Source organism: Dendrobates tinctorius, unplaced genomic scaffold (genome assembly GCF_039654945.1).
Source record: "Dendrobates tinctorius isolate UK_male_01 unplaced genomic scaffold, ASM3965494v1 ptg000254l, whole genome shotgun sequence".
NCBI lineage: Eukaryota > Metazoa > Chordata > Amphibia > Anura > Dendrobatidae > Dendrobates > Dendrobates tinctorius.
In genome coordinates this window covers 11,605,535-11,627,308 of record NW_027361921.1, presented here as the reverse complement: position 1 = coordinate 11,627,308, position 21,774 = coordinate 11,605,535, and the positions used below count along the sequence as shown (strand labels likewise).

The 21,774-nt window shown below is 42.7% G+C and overlaps 1 protein-coding gene across 2 annotated transcripts in view; it reads right to left on the bottom strand.

Annotated features, from left to right (window-relative positions):
- Positions 1 to 14,138: 14,138 nt before the first annotated feature.
- The window catches only part of HSPE1 (heat shock protein family E (Hsp10) member 1), a 39,717-nt gene continuing 32,081 nt past the window's right edge, over positions 14,139 to 21,774 (bottom strand). For both annotated transcript variants that reach the window (XM_073558162.1, XM_073558163.1), the window contains exons 3-4: positions 14,371 to 14,460; positions 14,139 to 14,287 (exon numbers count right to left, since the gene is read on the bottom strand). In XM_073558162.1, the coding sequence (XP_073414263.1) occupies positions 14,237 to 14,287; positions 14,371 to 14,460 (141 nt within the window). In that variant the 3' untranslated portion in view covers positions 14,139 to 14,236. The remainder of the gene's footprint in view (positions 14,288 to 14,370; positions 14,461 to 21,774) is intronic.

Here is a 21,774-nt window from a genome sequence, read left to right as displayed (position 1 = left end):
CGTCAGAAAGGAACCAGGAGAACAATCAGCCATAGAAACAGAAATCTTAGGACTATTGGAGAAACAAGTTCTGGTAGAGGTCCCGAAAGATCAAGAAAGAAGGGGGTTCTATTCTCCCCTCTTCCTAATAAAAAAACCCGACCTTTCCTTCAGAACGATAATAAATCTCAGGCGCCTCAATCAATGGATCATGAACCAAACATTCAAAATGGAATCAGTGACTTCGGCCATAAAGCTGTTACACCACAACTGCTTCATGGCCGTAATAGATTTGAAGGATGCCTATTACCATATCCCGGTGCACCAAGAGTACCAGAAATACCTGAGGGTAGCCCTATACATCCAGGGCGACCTCAGGCATTTTCAATTTACAGCTCTTCCGTTTGGCATCTCCATAGCGCCAAGGATTTTTACAAAGGTAATAGCGGAAATGACAGCTTTCCTTCGAATCCACAATATGATTATGGTGCCTTACTTGGACGATTTTCTGGTCATTGGCAATTCAGAACATCACTGCGCACAGCAGGTAGAGAAGATAACAGAGACCCTGCAAAGACTGGGTTGGATGGTAAACTTAAAAAAAATCAAAACTTCAACCCCTAAGGAAACAAACGTTTCTAGGTTTCTTCTTGGACTCCGACCGTCAAGTTTGCCTCTTGCCAGAGAAAAAACTAGAGAAGGTGAGAGAAATGACCCTTACGGCAATACAGCATCCTCACATGACCCTAAGAAGGGCAATGTCCCTGTTGGGCACGCTAACAGCCTGTATCCCTGCGGTCAACTGGGCACAGTTTCATACCCGACAACTGCAGGCGGAAATCCTGTCAGCCCAGAGACGATTGAAAGGGCGTTTAGAAGGGAAGCTGGAACTTTCCGAAAGGGGGAAAAACTCTCTCACTTGGTGTCTAGACGGCACAAATTTAGCAGGGGGAACTTTGTGGCACAGGCCAGTGTCCGACGTAATATTGACGGACGCAAGCTCCTCGGGATGGGGGGCACACCTGAGAGAACATATGGCCCAAGGGTCCTGGGGTCACAGAGCAGAAGGCTTCCTCCAACTTAAGAGTTAAGAGCGATAAACAGAGCCCTAGAGGCATTCATTCCCATGTTACAGGGTCAAAGCGTCCGAATTATGTCAGACAACAGGGTGGCAGTGGCGTATGTCAACCACCAGGGAGGGACAAGGTCAAACTCCCTAATGGACGAAGCCAAAAGAATCTTCCTCAAAGCAGAGCAACATCTAACCTCCCTAACAGCCCTACATATCAAAGGGACAGAAAATGTTCAAGCCGACTTTCTAAGCCGCAACAAGTTAAAACAGGGAGAGTGGGCCTTGAATCGTGTAATATTCCAGAAGATAGTACAGTTATGGGGACAGCCAGTAATCGACCTCTTTGCCACCAAAAGCAACCGGCAAGTGAGAAGGTTCTGCTCATTAAACCCAGGGGAAAACCCGTGGGCAGTAGACGCTCTACAAATCCCGTGGCTGTTCAAACTGAGCTATGCCTTTCCCCCAGTAGCGTTAATCCCGGCAGTAGTAAAAAAGATAAGAGACGAGCAAGCCAGAGTAATCCTCACAGCCCCGTTCTGGCCAAAAAGACCGTGGTTTTCACTACTACAAATGATGTCTCTCTCGGACCCGTGGGTACTGCCAGAGATTCCAGATTTGTTAGCTCAGGGGCCGATATTCCACAAACAAGTCAAGGGGCTCCATCTGACGGCGTGGAATTTGAGAGGGCACTTTTGAGAGATAAAGGGTTTTCCCCGGGGTTGGTGACTACTCTAATGAAAAGTAGAAAACCAATAACAACCAACATATATGGCAGAACGTGAAAAAAATTCCTACAATTCCTAGGGAAACCGTTAGGTCAAGAACCCCCAATCGAGTCCATCTTGGAGTTCTTGCAGGCAGGCCTACAGCTAGGCCTGGCGGTTAATACCCTCAAGGTACAGATTTCAGCGCTGGGTGCGTTATACAATTGCAATATAGCGGCAAACAGATGGGTAGCCAGATTTATAAAATCTTGCCACAGATCTAGGCCAGTTTCCTTACCGAAAATAGCTCCATGGGATCTAAATCTGGTACTGGAAGCCCTTACGAAGGAGCCGTTTGAACCCATACAGCAGATTTCAACTAAAAATCTCACCCTAAAAACCATCATTTTGGTAGCTCTAACGTCGGCACGTAGAGTTAGTGACTTATAGGCCCTTTCAGTCAACCCACCATATACCCAGATATACCAGGATAGGGTGGTTATGAGAACAGACCCTGCTTACTTGCCGAAAGTAGTAACTAACTTTCACCGAAACCAAGAGATTGTCCTCCCTTCCTTTTGCGAGAATCCGAAAAACCCAGGGGAGGAGAAATTTCATAGCCTAGACGTTAAAAGAACCCTAGTAGAGTATATGTCTATAACCAGCCAGTGGAGGAGGTCCCAGTCCCTATTTGTAGCCTTTCAGGGTGCTAGGAAAGGTTATGGAGTGTCAAAGGGGACTATTGCCCGATGGATTAGGGAGGCCATTAGTGTAGCCTATTCAGCTAGTGGCGTCCCGGTTCCTGACAGCATCAAGGCTCATTCCACCAGAGCCGTGGCGACCTCCTGGGCTGAGAAAGCAGAGGTATCAATAGAGCAAATTTGTAAGGCCGCTACCTGGGCCTCACCCTCAACTTTCTTTAGACACTATAGACTAAATCTATCCTCCTCTGCTGACTTGACCTTTGGTAGAAGGGTGCTGCAAGCGGTGGTCCCTCCCTAAGGTGTTCGAAGTCTCCAGAATCTCTCATGTGGTGCTGTCATGGGTGAAGGGAAAACCACCATGGTTACTTACCGGTAGCCGGTTTTTCCGGAACCCATGACAGCACCCGTATATTTCCCCCCCTTTTTTTCACCGTTTGGGTGTGCACAATAGTCGGGTGTATTTGTGTGATGTGGTGTTGGATAAATATGTAACTAACCGGGAAGTCCTCTCAAATGCTCTGTAATCCAACTGAAGCGGGGGAGAGGTGCCGCCCCTTATGTTTCAGTAGGTTCCTGTCCTGGCGGGGCGGATCCCTCTCTCATGTGGTGCGGTCATGGGTTCCGGAAAAAACGGCTACCGGTAAGTAACCATGGTGGTTTCCGAAAATACCACCTTGGAGGTCCTTGCTTTAAGCTTACAGCCTAATTCCCTGAAATCATCTTTAAGGACCTTCCACCTACCTCTAACTTTGTCATTTGTGCCAATGTGCACTAAGACCGCTGGATCCTCACCAGCCCCTCCCAGTAATCTGTCAACCTGATCAGCGATGTCGGACTCGAGTGCCAGGTAGGCAGCACACCGTTCAACGATCCCTGTCTTTGTGACAGATTGCCCCATCTGTTCCACTAATAATTCAGTCTCCCACTACCAGAACCTGTCTGGCCTTCCCCATTTCCCCCCTTACTGGAGCAGACACTCCTCCGGCTTTCAGAGGACATGCCTTGCTGCAGTAGTGCTACTCCTGCACTAACACTCCCCTCATCTGCCAACTTAGCAAACTTAACGGGGTGTGCCAGATCAGGACTAACCTCCCTGGTGCTCTTCCCTCTACCCCACCTTCTGTCACCCAGCTAGCTGCTTCATTGTCCTGCAGCTCCAACCTAGCATCCCCCCTCATCTATCCCATTGAGCGTCTGCTCAGTGAGCAGAAGATTCCTTTCCATATTGTCTATGGATCTCAGTGTTGCCAGATGCACATTTAGATCCAGTATCTGGGCTTCCAAATGCACAACGTGCTCACATCTCGCACAGCAGTATGCACCCTCGACCGGCTGCTCAAGGATTTCATACATGTGGCAAGACATGCACTGGATGGCATTGGCAATAGTGAAGCACATCCAAATGGGGATTGCACCAGACAAAACAATAAGCAAAAATAAATAAAAAGTATTAATAAAATATAACAGCAATTCAGTAATACCTACCTTGGAAACTCCCTGAATCCAAAGTCACTGAATCACAAGTCACACACTTACCACAGTTCGCACTTAAGCTCAGGTCACACTCCGCTCGTTCACACTTGCTCAGGCAGAAGATTTAAAAGATTTTTTTTCCCCCCTTTTACCAGCACACCACCCTGCTGCTCAATGCACTTCCAAAAGGAAACCTGTCACCCCTCCCCAGGGCATTTTAAAGTAAAAGAGCCACCTTTTATAAATTGCGCCCCATACCTGTATTGAGTCCCAGAGGTATGTCTCCCCCCTCCCAACCGTGCATCATCCCCCTCTTGCGTCTGTGCACCATCTCCTGTGTTGCTGTTACATGCCCGGCACCTGCGCTGTGCCAACAGTTCTCGGGCATGCGCACTGCGTGCTGCCTGGAAACTGACATTGTGCCTGCATGTTGCGAAGGTCCCCGATCCCACCCCGCAGTGTGTTATGATGTATTCACCCTGCGGGGTTGGGAATCTGGCACCTGCGGCGCAGTGAGCATCTATAGCTGCGCCTGACCCCATCTCCCTTCTCTTTCCTCCCTCAGCAGCGTCTGATGAGCTGACCTGCTAGCTGAGCTCCGCACACGCAGTTCACTATAGCTGGGGGCAGGCGCTTTCCCCCTGGGACCGCTGCCGGCACAGTACACCTGATGACCTCTTCAGTGTGTTTTCATGTCCCTACTAGGGATGAAGGGGGAGGATGTGGGAGGGGTATTTTTCCCCTTTGTCATTTCCTGTCCCTATTAGGAAAGGGGAACATCCTCCAGCTGTGCTGTTGTGGGGGGTTACTAGAGAAAAGACATTTGTCCATCCAGTTCAGCCTATATTCTGTCAGAATAAATCCCCAGATCTACATCCTTCTAAAGAACCTAATAACTGTAAGATACAATATTGTTATGCTCCAGGAAGACAACCAGGCGTCTCTTGCACCCCTTGACTGAGTTCTCATCACCACCTCCTCAGGCAAGGAATTCCAGATTCTCACTGCCCTAACAGTAAAAAATCCTCTATGTTGGCGCAAAAATCTTCTCTCCTCTAGACGCAGAGAATGCCCCCTTGTGACCGTCATCTTCCTTGGTATAAACAGATCCTCGGAGAGATATTTGTATTGTCCCCTTACATACTTATTAGATCGCCCCTCAGTCATCTTTCTAGACTAAATAATCCTAATTTTGCTAATCTCTCTGGGTAGTGTAGTTCCCCTAGCCCCTTTATTAGTTTTGTTACCCTCCTTTGTACTTGCTCTAGTTCCATTATATCCTTCCTGAGCACCAGTGCCCAAGATTGTACACAGTACTTCATGTGCGGTCTAAACAAGGATTTGTACAGAGGCAGTATAATGCTCTCATCATGTGTATCCAGACCTCTTAATGCACCCCATGATCCAGTTTGCGTTGGCAGCCGTTGCCTGCTCCAGGTAAATTTATCATTAACAAGGATCCCCAAGTCCTTCTCGTCAGATGGTGGCCTAGCTATCCCAAACACATGGATTTAATTCCTGGCTTCACAATTACAACAGCTCCATGATTGGGGTAATAGTGATGAACGTTGTGGAATATCAAGACTATTCCTTCAGAGAAGGAGCTATATGGAGACTCCCAAAATCAGTGATGGAAGCGAGACCCTCACTGTCCTACCCTAAACTTGATATACAAAGTATGGGATAGAGGCAAAAGGTACCTTAGATTTTAGACAATATACAAACACGCCTTTAATGGCATAATCCCAATCTATCTGAAATATATAAAGTAGGTTTAAGAAATTGGGAAGATACAGGTATTTTCCTGTTATGCCACCTGAGGAGTGGTGGATCAACTCATAAGTTTTCAGCAATTACTGACTTAAACCAACAATTTTTTATATCTGCAAGTGTGCCATGCATTTGCTGCACACACATCTATTGATAAACACCTCATAGTGAATACCATGGCTAATGCGGTGGATACAATATGCTTCATAACCTACATATATAAACAATTAATGCTCAAGTACCAAGTTAAACATCCCGACAATCAGGATAAAATGGGAGGAAGACGTAGGTCACTTATCCAAGTAACAGTGGAATGAGATACCTGACTTAACACCGAAAATATCGCTGTCTGAATCTCAAAGACTATCTCAGCTGTTTCTCATCCACAGGGTATACAAAGGCTGGAATACAGGTAGATGACATTTATCTGCAATGTAGACAAGGGGGCACATTTGATGCACATGATGTGGGAATATCAAAAGATAATGAAGGGGGGGTGATTGCTCTTATAAAATTGGTATTTGGGGTGCATTTATAGTTGGAACCAAAACATGCATTCTTGGCCTTCTGGGAGAGGGCGTAGAGTCAGACTACTAAAGATATAACCATGTCCGGTGTATTATCGAAAGCTAGTAAATTGCTGTTATTACATAGGGTAGATGGCATCTCCCCTACAAAGGAGGAATTTAAATATAAAATTCTTCTTTGCATGTAAAGACTAACATACATTAAAAGAAAGCTCTCTCAAAAGTATGTAAAATATGGGAACAATGACTAACTACCCTGGATATACCTTCAGCTGATCTACTTAAAATCATAAATGCAGAAACAAGAAAAAAAAACAAAAAAAACAAACAAAAAACTGTCCTTGGTACTTCTCAACTAATTAAATGTTATTGAAGGTTCAGTAGGTAGGGGGAGGGGGACATACACAAAATTAAAAGGATATATATTCAATAGTAACAACTATACAGAATTTTATATAGGGAGTAATATACAAAGTATACGCACAATCGTAAAGCTCCAGTTGTATTATATTGTGCCTGATCTATAAGTGTAGCCTAAAATGTCAATCATTATGCACAGCTGGATAGTTGGTTACCTGGAGATCATGTTGTAAGAGACTCCTTTCTTTATGGAATGGCATCCACCCCCAATCACCATATTAGACCCCTTGTCCTTTTCTCTCTCATAAACCAAACAGTCTATAGCTGTATACAAAAGCTCATGGATATTTATAACGTGTTTTACACTGTATATTGTGCAAATTGTCTCTTCAGAGAGGTAGAGGACTAGAACTCTACAGTGCCACCTGTTGGCAGCAGCATTCCTAAAAGTCACCATCAACCCTTTACCGAGCCTTGCAATATGACTTAGTATAAAAGCCAAACCAGAATCATTTTTTGTAGCCACAGCATTTTGGGGTACTGCCCCTCATAATTGCAAACTATGAGATCTGATTTGGCAAGGTGACAGGAGAAAAGGATGTACATGTCTTTTTTTAGTGTATGGGATATTTATATGTATGTATGATGGCTATTTTGTGGTGTAGTGGGGGAACCACCCTGTATATATGTAAGCCAAGTGGAGCCCGCAGAAAAATAGCATACTTAATGCTGCTCATTAAGCGATACAATAAGTTAAATGTTAATCAGAATTAATTTCAGCCTATTGGTTCAGCCCTCCACAACAGTCACGTCTCATGTGGAGCCTTGGGAAAATTAGTTGTCCACCACTGGTATATACAGGGGTTGGACAAAATAATGGAAACACCTAACATTTTGGCATCATAATCTTTGAACATATTATAAACATGCAAACCGTGACATATGGTAATGTTTTGTGATATGTGTATGTAAATTAACTGTTTGTTTTGCAGAATTGTAAGAACATTGATGAAAACCTGATACCAATGCAGACCTCTCGGATTTTCAAAGAGGCCAAATTGTTGGTGCTCGTATGGCAGGCGCTAGTCTAACAAAGTGCCCGAATGCTTGGCGTGTCAAGCGGTACTGTCTCCAAAGTAATGACTGTGTTCGAAAGAGAAGGAAAAACGTCCGCAGCAAAGCACAGGTCCGGCAGAAAGTCGAAGTTGACTGAGAGAGACCGTCGGACTCTAAAGCGAATTGTGAGGGAGAATCGTAAGACCACGGCTCCGAAAATCACTGCTGAGCTCAATGAACACCTACAGAACCCAGTTTCCATGAAAACTGTTCGTTGGGAGCTGCACAAATCTGGATTCCATGGAAGAGCTGCAATTCGAAAACCGCTGCTCTCAATGACAAATGTTTCCAAGCGTTTAGAGTGGTGTAGAAATCTCCAGAATTGGTCCCTCGAGCAGTGGAAACGCAATATTCTCAGACGAATCATCGTTTACCCCATTTCCAACCTCCGGCCGAGTGTACGTTTAGAGACAGCCGAAATAAGCATTCCATCCAGACTGCCTTCTCCCAACCGTAAAACATGGCGGAGGTTCTGTGATGATCTGGGGTGCTATTTTGTGGAGATAAGCCGGGCCAATGATATCCCTTCATGGAAGAATTAACAGCCGTGATTATGTAGGCATTTTGGGCGACCAAGTGCATCCTATGGTTCAAGCACTGTTCCTGGAGGGGAACGCCATCTTTCAGGATAATGCACCAATTCATACAGCTAGAATCGTTAAAGCATGGCACGAGGAACATTGTAATGAAGTTGAGCATCTCATCTGGCCCCCAAAATTCCCAGACCTCAACATTATTGAGCATTTATGGTCGATTTTAGAGACTCAAGTTAGACGTCGATTTCCGCCGCCATCGTCGCTCAAAGAACTGGAGGGTGTTTTAACCCCTTCATGACCAAGCCTATTTTGATCTTAATGACCAGGCCATTTTTTGCAATTCTGACCAGTGTCCCTTTATGAGGTAATAACTCAGGAACGCTTCAACGGATCCTAGCGATTCTGAGATTGGCTTTTCGTGACTTATTGGGCTTCATGTTAGTGGTAAATTTAGGTCGCTCATTTTTGCGTTTGTGAAAAAAATCAGAAATTTGGCGAAAATGTTGAAAATTTCGCAATTTTCAAATTTTGAATTTTTATTCTGTTAAACCAGAGTTATGCGACACAAAATAGTTACTAAATAACATTTCCCACATGTCTACTTTACATCAGCACAATTTTGGAAACAAAATATTTTTTTTTGTTAGGAAGTTAAGGGTTAAAAGTTGACCAGCGATTTCTCATTTTTACAATATAATTTACAAAACCATTTTTTTTTTTTTTTTTTTTTTTAGGGACCACCTCACATTTGAAGTCACTGAGGGGTCTATATGGCAGAAAATACCCAAAAGTGACACCATTCTAAAAACTGCACCCCTCAAGCTACTAAAAACTACATTCAAGAAGATTATTAACCCTTCAGGTGCTTCACAGGAACTAAAGCAACGAGGAAAGAAAAAATGGACATTTTAATTTTCCAACAAAAATTTTCTTTTACTATCAATTTTTTCATTTTCACATGGGCAACAGGATAAAATGGATCCTAAAATTTGTTGGGCAATTTCTCCTGAGTACACCGATACCTCATATGTGGTCATAAACCACTGTTTGGGTGCACGGCAGGGCTCAAAAGGGAATGAGCGCCATTTGACTTTTTGAATGGAAAATATGCTGGAATATTTAGCAGTTGCCATGTCGCATTTGGAGAGCCCGTGTGCTCCCCCACAAGTGACCCCATTTTGGAAACTAGACCCCCCAAGGAACTTATCTAGATGCATAGTGATCACTGTGAACCCCCAGGTGCTTCACAAATTGATCCGTAAAAAAAAGGCCTTGCTTTTAGCCTCAGTTTTTTCATTTTCACATGGGCAACAGGACAAAATGGACCTTAAAATTTGTTGGGCAATTTCTCCTGAGTACACCAATAGCTCATATGTGGTCATAAACCACTGTTTGAGCGCACGGCAGGGTCCGGAAGGAAAGGAGCACCATTTGACTTTTTGAATGGAAAATTAGCTCCAATCCTTATCGGACACCATGTCGAGTTGGGAGAGCCCCTGTGCACCTAAACATTGGAGCTCCCCCACATGTGACCCCATTTTGGAAACTAGACCCCCTAAGGAACTTATCTAGATGTGTAGTGAGCACTTTGAACCCCCCAAGTGCGTCACAAAAGTTTATAACAGAGCAGTGAAAATAATTTTTTTTTCCTCAAAAATGATTTTTAGCACACTATTTTTAAATTTTCACAAGGGGAGAAATTGGACCACAAAAGTTGCTGTCCAGTTTGTCCTGAGTACGCTGGTACCACATATGTGGGGGGAACCACTGTTTGGGCACACGGCAGGGCTCAGAAGGGAAGGAGCGCCATTTGACTTTTTGAAATGCAAATTACTTCTAATCATTAGCGGACACCTTGTCGTGTTTGGAGCCCCTGGGTGCCTAAACATTGGAGCTCCCCCACAAATGACCCCATTTTGGAAACTAGACCCCCTAAGGAACTTATCTAGATGCATAGTGAGCACTTTGAACCCCCAAGTGCTTCACACAAGTGTTTATAACGCAGAGCCGTGAAAATAAAATATATATTTTTTTCCCCCTCAAAATTTTTTTTAGTGCACAATTTTTATTTTCACAAGGGTACCAGGATAAATTAGACCCCAAAAGTTGTTGTCCACTTTGTCCTGAGTACGCTGGTACCACATATGTGGGTGGGGACCACTGTTTGGGCACACGTCAGGGCTCGGAAGGGAAGTAGTGACATTATGAAATGCTGACTTTGATGGAATGGTCCGCGGACATGTTACATTTACAGAGCCCCTGATGTACCTAAACTGTGGAACACCCCACAAGTGACCCCATTTTGGAAATAGTCCCCCCAAGGAACTTATCTAGATGTGTGGTGAGCACCTTGAACCCCCAAGCGCTTCACAGAAGTTTATAACGGAGAGCCGTGAAAATAAAAAATAATTTTCCTCAAAAAAAAAAAAAAAAAATGATTTTCAGCCAGCAATTTTTTATTTTCACAAGGGTAGCAGGATAATTTGGACCCCAAACTTTGTTGTTGTACAGTTTGTCCTGAGTACGCTGGTGCCCCATATATTGGGGGGGAGAGAAACCATTGTTTGGGCACACATAAGGGCTCGGAATGGAAGTAGTGACGCTTTGAAATGCAGACTTTGATGGAATGGTCTGCGGTCGTCGTTACGTTTGCAGAGCTCCTGATGTGCCTAAACAATAGAAACCCCCCACAAGTGACCCCATTTTAGAAACTAGACCTCCCAAGGAACTTATCTAGATGCATGGTGAGCACTTTGAACCCCCAAGTGCTTCACAGAAGTTTATAAGGCAGAGACGTGAAAATAAAAAAAAAAATTTTCCACAAAAATTTTTTTTAGCCCGCAATTTTTTATTTTCCCAAGGGTAACAGGAGAAATTAGACCCCCAAAGTTGTTGTGCAATTTTTCCTGAGTACGCTAATACCCCATATGTTGGGGTAAACCACTGTTTGGGCACACGTCGGGGCTTGGAAGGGAGGGAGCACCGTTTAACTTTTTGAACGCAAAATTGGCTGGAATCAATGGTTGCACCATGTCGCGTTTGGAGACCCCCTGATGTGCCTAAACAGTGGAAACCCCACAATTCTAACTTCAACCCTAACCCCAACCCTGACCCTCTTTCCAACCCTGACCCTCTTTCCAACCCTGACCGAAAAATAAAATTAATTTCTTTATTTTATTAGTTGATCCTGCCTATGGGGGTGATAAACGGGGGGTTTATTTACTTTTCATTCTATTTTGATCACTGTGAGAGTTTATCACAGTGATCAAAATGAATGGAAATTGCAGTCGGCGGGCGCACTGCAATATGGCGGCGCCCATGGTCCGGGACCGCGGGACACTGGGAGCCATAACGGCACTCGGTGAGTACCGGGGGGTGGGAGGAGGGGCGATCGGAAGCCGGGGGGAGCGGAGGGAAGGCGGAGGGGCAGATGATGACAACAGCGGCACATCGCCGCTGTCATTCAGTGGCGGGGGGCAGATCGCTGTCACCAGCCATGTCCGATGCTACAGCAGCATCCGACACGGCTAGATTGTAATATTTCATCAATTTTCATTGATGAAATATTACAATCGCTCTGATTGGCTGTTAAAAGTGAAACAGCCAATCGGAGCGATCGTAGTCACGTGGGGGCGAAGCCACGCCCCCTATGGTGAACAAAGCCCCCTGTATCTGCGGGTCGGGTGACCTTTCAGTGACCTAGGTCACCCGACCCGCAGGGGGGCTTTAAAGTCATGACGCCACATAGGCGTCACTGGTCAGATTGGCACCAGTTTTCATGACGCCTATGTGGTGTCATTGGTCGTGAAGGGGTTAACTGAAGAATGGGCTACAATTCCTTTGGAAACAATTCACACCTTGTATGAATCCATACCTCGGAGAATTGAGGGTGTAATCGCCGCAAAAGGTGAACCTACACCATATTAAACTAACTTTTATTTATGTTTCCAGGTGTTCCCATTATTTTGTCCAACCCCTGTATATCCAAATAGCCATTGGTAAAGGAAGAAAAAAAAAAAAAGTTCCCCACTCCTAGATTAGTGTGACAGTTTTAAAGATTAAGTACTCAACCTGATTTTAACATAAAAATGCTTATTTATTGGTTTAAATTTAATTTAGCGCACGTGCATATGTAAGCTTATATACTGTTACAGTCTTTTTTTGTTTTTTACTTTTCTTAGCCCTTGATGGAACTAACTTTTGTTTCTCTGATCACATGCACTGGAATACCTTAGAACTGTCAGTTTCACACTAACCAAATTCCTTTCAAACCCGGTTCATAGGACAGTCTAACAAGCCACTGTAGCTGACAGACCTGAAGGTCATTATTTGATGTCCTACTGTCATGGCAACCATCGGCAGCCCGCAAATATATTGATAGAGGGAGCCCCTTACCATTTATTGCCCACAGTGACCTTTTCTCCAGCCCCAAAGCAGATTCCTGAGGACCCTAGCGCTCGGGACAGCAGCTGAGTTCTGATGTCTGCTGGCACTTTAGTTTCATTTTACTCTGCAAGTACGCAATGAAAGATTCCATCCTCACGTTGGTCAGTGCCTGGATGTACCCTGTGGGTGGAGTTAGTGCGCGATGTGACCAAGTCTCCTGCAAAATCTATGCCGCAGACGCACATCTCCTCTGACCTGTATACGGCAGTGTGTCTTCCATGTGATGTATACTGCAGACTTACAACTGGTTGAGTTCTATAAATGTAACGTGGCCAGTGATGAATTTCCCACTGTGAGGAGACCTGCAGTGTAAAATACATCTGTATTCGGTACGACTTACTGTTGCAAGTTCTTTACCAGACTTATCACAAAGTGTCACCAGCGCTCCAGACTGTTGCAAATCTGGAAAATCAGTTATGAGTAGTATCATCATCAATACCAAACCAAAGAGAAAAACAATTACAGCCATCACATAAAGGGGCATGTAAAACATTTGAAGGGAATCTGTCCCCCCTTTTTTGAGATACAATTGAATGATATCATTATATGTTGTGTCACATAAGGTTTCTCTTAGTACTTTTGCTTCCCCTTGACAACGCACCTTTCATGCATAAATACCTTGTTTATATCGGTTCAGATGTATGTAAACTGCCGCTGTCCGGTGCTTATTCACCTGTTCCCCCTCCCTGTCTTGCTCTACGCATTTCTTCTTGTGTAGAGCAAGACAGGGAGGGGGGGAGCAGTTGAATAAGCCCCGCCCATCGGACCAGACCGTGGCAGTTTACATACATCTGAACCGATATAAAAAAGGTATTTATGCATGAAAGGTGTGGGGTCAGGGGGAAGCAAAAGTACTAAGAGAATCCTTAGGCCTGTTTCACACTTCCGTTTTTTCAAATCCGTCAAAATCCGTTGTTTTCCGTAAAAAAACGGATCCGCCATTTTTTGCAGGATCCGTTTTTTTGTCCCATAGACTTCCATTACGGTTACCGCGGATCCGTCAAAAAAACGGATACGTTTTTTTAAAAACGGATCCGTTGGCATCCGTTTCCGTCAAAAAAAACGGAAACGGATCCATTTGGCGGACACAAAAACGGAAGTGTGAAACAGGCCTTATGTGACACACAAATGATATCATTATATGATATCTCAAAAAAAGGGGTGACAGATTCCCTTTAACTATAGAAGGGAAATTTCCAACTTTACACTATCCTTCGGGGGCCGTACAAAGGTATAAATATCCAGTTGGCCATTGAAAAAAAATTTTTTTTTTTTTTTTTTTAAATATATATATATATATATATATATATATATATATATATATATATATATATATATATATATATATACACACACACACCAAAATAGGACATACTGGTACATACAATGTTAAGGGGTTATTTAAAGAACAGATGAAAATTACTGATGAAATAAGTGAAGCGTACGCAATGCAAAGTGAAATACACGTTCAGTTTATTGTAGCAAATACATTATATTAATTACATACATAGTTTCTACTAGCTTCTGGAATGGAGAATATGAATAGTGGTTATGACGAAAATTTTCCTAAAATGTCACCATCTCTGAAAAGGTAGTATTCCTGTATAAAAAAAAATAAAAAATAATAGCATCTTACTTATAAATTGAGAGAACAAAAAACAAGTTTCAAACAGACGTATATACCTTATTATCAAGCAACACTTTGGTTCCTCCATATTCAGGAAGAAGAACTGTTTCACCAACATTTACATTAACAGGTTGGATCTCTCCGTTCTAAGGGAAGAAAACAAAGTCACTACAAAATGTAGAGAATAAAAAAAACAAAAAAAACCCAAGCATAAGTCAATTGTTCAACATACACACATGTATTACGCCCTGACTTGCAGAGTTTATCATCTGATTTTATATATGTGCGCATATTTATAGGCTCTATAATATGATTCTGACAGCTGACACCCAGCATTAAGTGCCAGGAGAAGTCCTGCGCCACTCTCGGCACTTTCACCCCCTAAATGATGTGATCGAATGCGATCGCAGCATTCCAAAAGCAGGCAGAGGGGATGACAGAACTATCCTACACTCTGCTGCCCGACTAATCCACCTGTCTCCCCGCTATTCCCCAGCCTCCCCCTATGCAAAGCCCTTCACTGGCTTCCTATCGCCCAGAAGCTCCAATTCAAAACCCTAACCATGACAAAGCAATCCACAACCTGTCTCCTCCATACATCTGTGACATGGTCTCTAGGTACCTACCCGCACGCAACCTTCGATCATCTCAAGATCTCCTTCTCTACTCCCCTCTTATCTTTTCTTCCCACAACCGCATACAAGACTTCTCCCGTGCTTCCCCCCATACTCTGGAACTCCCTGCCGCAACACATCAGACTCTCACCATCAACGGAAACCTTCAAGAAGAACCTGAAGACCCACCTGCTCTGACAAGCCTACAGCCTGCAATGATCCTCGGTCTACTGAACCACCGCATGACCTGCTCTACCCTCTCCTACTGTATCCTCACCCATCCCAGGAGACTGAGCCCTCGCGGGCAGGGTCCCCTCTCCTTATGTACTTGTGTGTCCCTTGTCTTACACATGTTTACTAAACTGTAAAGCGCTGCGGAATTTGTTAGCGCTATATAAAAATAAAGATTATTTATTATTTATTTATTATACTGGTCTATATTTCCCCTTTTCACATGTAAAGCGCCATGGAATAAGTGGCGCTATATAAATGCATAATAATAACAACAACAACTGTACAGGCTTTGACCAGATATGTCACAAGAGTGTCTTTGTTAATATTTTACCCATGCGAATGCAAAAGTTTAAAACGCATTTCTGAAAAAAAAAAAAAGTTTAATTTAGAAATTTCAAAAAATGCACATGTACATGCTATGCTCCTAGCCACATCTGTACCAAAATTCAAGTTGGGATCATGATAGGATCATATTTTAAAAAAATTAAACTATACAGTGTCAATTCCAAAATCTGGAATTCAGATCTGTTCAGCCTGTGGTCTAGAAGTGTGGGGTCTATATTTACCAAGTAATCCATGATTTTTAGATATTACTGTATTTTTTATTATGTTACAGCTTAGAAGCAGGAGAGGACAGAGTAGAAAGCTTTGTTAGGGCTCAACCTGAGAATGAACAGGGGTAGACAGTGAATGCAGAGCAAATGACAGGCCAGCAGCTCTGTCAGTCATGTTGAGTATCTGCCCACTGCAGAGTCAGGAAGTAAGACAGAGCTTTCATGTCCTAACATGTTCACTCTTGAACAAACAATAGTCTCTACGGCATCAAGGGAGTCTGTGTGCTACAATATTGGCGAGTGTGTTTAAAGTTTGAGTAAACTTATATTAATAGTTTAATGCTTTTCTTATTAAGGGCTAATACACACAGAGCGCTATTCTGAGTGATCGTTCAGAAAAATGCCCCCCATTGATTTCAATGGGGTTAAACACATGCAGTGTTTTTTGAAACACAGTGAGTAAATCACTGCTTGCACTACTTTTTGATCTGCAATAAACGCATTTATCACTATTTATATAATAAGCTGCCATCGTTTTCACTAGCGATTAAAAAGACTAATGCAGATATAGTGAAAACTCGGTAGAAAAATGTGCCAAAACCGCAGCGTTTATCCGCAGACAGAAAAAGCTGTGTGTGCATTAGCCCTAATACTCACTTTATAGTAACAGTTATATCTCAAGTATACTGTAAATCTTTATTTTTATTACCCATCTTCTTTACATAATATTAACTGTATTTTTCTCACACAGCAATGGCTGCTACTTCTCAAAGAACAGCATTTTATAATATATGCTGTTGCAATCCTTTTGAAAAAACTGGACACGCAACAAGAAAAAAATCTTAGGCCGGTACAAGATTGGATGTTTCATATAAATCCATCAATCAATGCAGGCATGAAAATTTGTGACAGTTGTAGAAAGCAACTTGCAAAAGAGAAAAATGCTCAGCAGGCAGAAAATTTCCAAGAACCTGCAACTTCCAACACAGAGGATTTTATCAATCCTGATTTAACAATTAGAGTATTTGAATAAATCACTTTCTAACATTGAAGAATCACCCATTGCAAAAAAAGAATCCATTATCCAGGTTATTGCCAAAAAAAAAAAATAGATAAAGTTACAAAAAAATTGACCCTTGAGCTGGCAGGTGAAACAGTAGAAGGTAAAGGAAAAAAATGACACTGATTCAGAGATCATTCTGCAGCTTAAAGATAAATTTAAATCCACCCATAGCAGAAGTGAACAGTTCATGATACTGACTACACTACGGAAGAGTTGGTCATGCAAAAGAATAGAAAATGAATTTAACATTAGCAATAGAATGCCTAGAAAAGCCAAATCTCTAGTTGAACAAAAAGGTTTCATGTCTTGTCCTGATCCTAAACCAGGCAAAACATTAGATGAAGCTATAGTGGGTAAAGTGTAAGATTTTTACAATAGTGATGAACTGAGCCGAATTATGCCTGGCAAGAAAGATTGTGTGTCTATAAAAAGTGAACGGTAAGAAAACTACTGTCCAGAAGAGGCTGGTTCTTACCAATTTGAAAGAAACCTATGAACTTTTTAAAGAAAAAAATTCCACTTCTGCCAAAATAGGATTTTCAAAATTTGCTTACCTGCAACCAAAGAATTGTGTCCTGGCTGGTGGTAGTGGTACACACTCAGTATGCGTATGTACAACACACCAGAACACTAAGCTCATGATTGAAGGGGGTAAGCTGAAAAATATTCAGATTGGCGAGTCCAACCTTGGTGATTACAAAGTATGTCTGTCTCAAATATTGTGTCCAGAAAAGAGTTGAAGTTGTTATATCAATATTTGCAAAAAATGTCCTTCAGTATTTGGCACTCAAAGAAAAAATATTACATTATTTTGAAGAGGCTATGTTAGATAATATAACTTATAAACAGTGGATATCTGTTGACAGATGTACTTTTGACACGGTTTTTAAAAGTGCAGAACTTTTTGTAGAATGTTTTTGTGAACAGCTGATAGTCCTTAAGAAACACTCATTTATAGCTCGCCAACAGTCTGACTACTACAATCACCTCAAAGAAAGCATCAAACAGAATGAGGCAGTAATAAGCTTAGACTTTTCAGAGAACTATTCCTTTGTTGTTCAGGATGAAGCAGTCATTTCACTGGAACAATGAACAAGCAAATGTGCACCCTTTTGCGATCTATTACAATGAGAATGGAGAAATAAAGTACAAAAGTGTAGTTATGATATCGGAGTGCCTACTTTTTTGCCACTGCTCATGGCAAAGGTGTATGTGATGGTTTAGGAGGCACCATGAAACGACTTGCAGCCTGGGCTAGCCTCCAGAGGCCATATTCAGACCAAATCTTAACACCCATGCAACTTTTCAAATGGAGAAAAATATTCTTAACATCCAGTTCATGTATTGTACAAACCAGGACTACAAAGAGGAGAGTTTGTTAAAGCATCGGTTACAGGAAACAGAACGCATCAAAGGGACTCAGCAATACCACACTGTCATTCCATGTAGTGAAACATAAATAAAAACAAGGATTTTTTCATTCAGCAAAGACAGTGAAGTGCATGAAGTGGTAGAAGGCGGCACAAGATTGGCAATGGATGACATAACTGGTTACCGTATAGTCGACCCGAGTATAAGCCGACCCCCCTAATTTTGCCACAAAAAACTGGGAAAACTTATTGACTCGAGTATAAGCCTAGGGTGGGAAATGCTCCATAGATTATTCCCCCATATGGTGTCCCCATAAGAAGCTCCATAGATTGTTCCCTCATATGCTGACCCCAGAAGAAGCTCCAGATTATTTCCCCATATGCTACCCCCATAAGAAGCTCCATAGATTGTTCCCCCATATGCTGCCGTCATGCTGCTGCATGACATACTCACCTCTCCGTCGCTGGGTGTCAGGTGCCGGTGTCACTGCTGCCACCTGAGATACTCACGTGTCCTGCGTCCATGGCTGCTCACCGATATCTGCCACGTCATCAGTCAGTGACGTTCAGAATGCAGGGGGCGCGGCGCGCACTAACCACGTCACCGCGCCCTCTGCTGTCTGAAGTCACTGACAGATGACAGACAGCAGCAAGCAGCCATGGACGCAGGACAGGTGAGTATCGCTATACTTACCCGTCCTGACGCTGTGTCTTGAGCCCCCAGCTTCTCCCCGTGCTCTCTTCCTGCCTTCAGCAGTCACGTGGTGCCACTCATTAAAACTCATGAATATGCGCATATTCATGAGTTTTAATGAGCGGTACCACATGACCGCTGAAGGCAGGAAGAGAGCACGGGGAGAAGCTGGGGGCTCAAGACACAGCATCAGGACGGGTAAGTATGACCTGACACCCCCGCCCCCCTCCCCCTCTGACCCCCTTTGTATATGACTCAAATATAAGACGAGAGGGGGACTTTCAGCCCAATTTTTTGGGCTGAAAATCTCGGCTTATATTCGAGTATATACGGTATGTGACCTGTGAATATGATCGGCACTAGTGGCTGGCTACTGTACTCTCCAAAAATTGTGAAAATGAAGTAGAAGTGACTTTTTTTTGCATTTGTGTATCCAAGAAAACCAGACATTTTAAAAGTTAACAAAAATCAGATATTAACTCAGGTGGAGCCCAACACCATGACCGGCCGCACATACTCTTTGACACAAAAGGAAATGGCCATTGCTAGTAAGCGCTTATGGACCAGATTACATTTCACCCACTAGAAGGGACAAATTGATAAAAGGCCAGTTTAAAAATGTACTATTAACTGTTTGATTAGTTCATATTCTATAGAACGAGGATTTAACTACTGTACTATTCTTCTTAAACACTTCATAAATGACATGTTTAGTGATGAATTGTTACATGTATAAATAGGTGGTAAAAATATTGGTTCTTTTAATCTTGTTTTTAACATAAAATTAGGATGAGACCACTTAGAAAATCATACTTGAGGATATGATCACCTTTTTTCTTTTGGTTTGTTCAATGTATTCAGGTTGAAAATGCTGAGCAAGTGGTGTTATGATGATTAAGATGGATTTATTCTGGCACTTCGGGATTTGTTTTTTGTGTTTCTTTATTGTTACATATAAATGTGTTGAGTTCAATACGTTGTAATTGGAAAAGAAAAAAGGAATAAATTCACAGACATAAAAATCAGATGATTCAAGGCTTAAGAAAGAAAAATACAGATTTGATAGGTCCCAAGTTGAATCCCTGTACAAATATAAAAACAAGAACACAAGTAACGCACATGCATTTTTTCACCATTTTAAAACATACTTTTTTCACAATTGCGCATCAAAATTATGAATTTGATTTCTCAAAAACAAAATGTAAAGAAACAGTCTTGTGACATATCAAATGAAAGCCGTTACCGTTCTGAGAAAAATGATGCCTCTCCCACCTTTGTATCTTAATTCTAGCCCAAGATATGATAAAAAATGTAAAGCCATACCAGGCCAAAATTCGCTCTTTTTCACTTTAGAAGTCTGTAAAAAATTAACTGATGAAGAAAAAAATTCAAAACTTTTAATTTGTAATTAACTAAAGTTGTACCAAAAAAAAAAAAAAAAAAAAAAAAAATCTAAAGAAGTCAGGTAAAAAAAAAAAAAATATTCATTTTTGGATCACTTGATATGGAATGACCCGGCAAAGCATAAAACAGAACCGCACATTTTGGGACGTGTTCAGGTGCCGGAGAGTCAGCCAAGAACACCATGCTGTGCTGCTGAACCATTTCTTTGGTAAGTCTCTCCTCCCTTTTATCAACAAGTCATACCTGTGACAGAGTAAGTTTCATATTTTAATCCCTTTTATTTCTAACTGTTGTACATATTGTATTTTGTCTCCTTTTTGTAATATCTTTTGTATTTTGTAAACACTGCCGATATTTCTGGAGTAATACTAGTTTCAAATCCCACCAAAGGACAACATCTGCAAGGAGTTTGCATGTTCCCCCTGTGTTTGCGTGGGCTTCCTCCCTCATTCTAAAGACATACTGATGGGGCTCACAATCTAAACTCCCTATCGGGGACAGCGACGATAATGTGTGCAAACTGTAAAGCGCTACAGAATATGTTAGCGCTGTATAAAAATAAATATTCATTATTTTTGTTCTATGACCGAACCTACACGTACTCCGCGCAAAATCCCGCTACCTTGGGTTGGTTCCTGATCAGATATAGGCTTTGGTATCAAACCAGGGACTGGTGGCAGCATAGCATCCTGGTGTTATTAGGAACCCTGGCAGTGACAGATTGGAGGTTAATGTGTGTACTCCCGGCCTGGGACTGGTGATACACATAATGCCCTCACTGCAGAGTGCCCGATAGCCAGTACGTGACAAGGCAGCCTTTCTGGCAACTTATCCTAGGTGCAGTTCCCTGACTCAACTGAGGGTAAAGGGGGCACCAAAGAGCTGCAAGTTCCTAACTGGAACTGAGACAAAAGTTGGGTTTTCCTGTCAAGCCCCCACACAACCTCCCCCATATGTGGCATGAGCCCCACACAGCCTCCCCATGGGCTGCATGTCACCCCCACAGCCTCCCCGTGCCCACCCAAACATATGAGGGGGGGGGGGACGGACACCCCCACATACTCACCTCGGTCTCTGGTGCGCTGACTCTCCGCAATAAACAACTGACGCAATGAAATCACATTATCTCATCAGTCGTTTCACATGCTGATTGGTGGAGGAAGTGGCCGGAGGCCCCTCCTCCACCAATGCAGTCAGCGCAGATGGAGACAGCGAAAGGGCGGGCACGATGCGGCCTGTGGACCTCTCGTTTTCAGCTCCACGGCTGTCTGAGACAGCCAGAGGGCCGAACGTGGCCTGCACTTTGCCCAGGTCTGCTCTAAAGGATAGATGTTTGCCACCAAATTTTATGCCAAGTTTAACCCCCTTTTACACCTAGCTTTGGTTTTTCTGATAAAGCCCCATTTATCAAATTTGACATGTTTAGCTTTATGTAATATTTTGGAATGCTTTTAGATATTTAAAGATTATAGAGGTAGTCACATATCTCTCTACTGTCTAAATGCTGTTAAAAACACAACAAAGAAA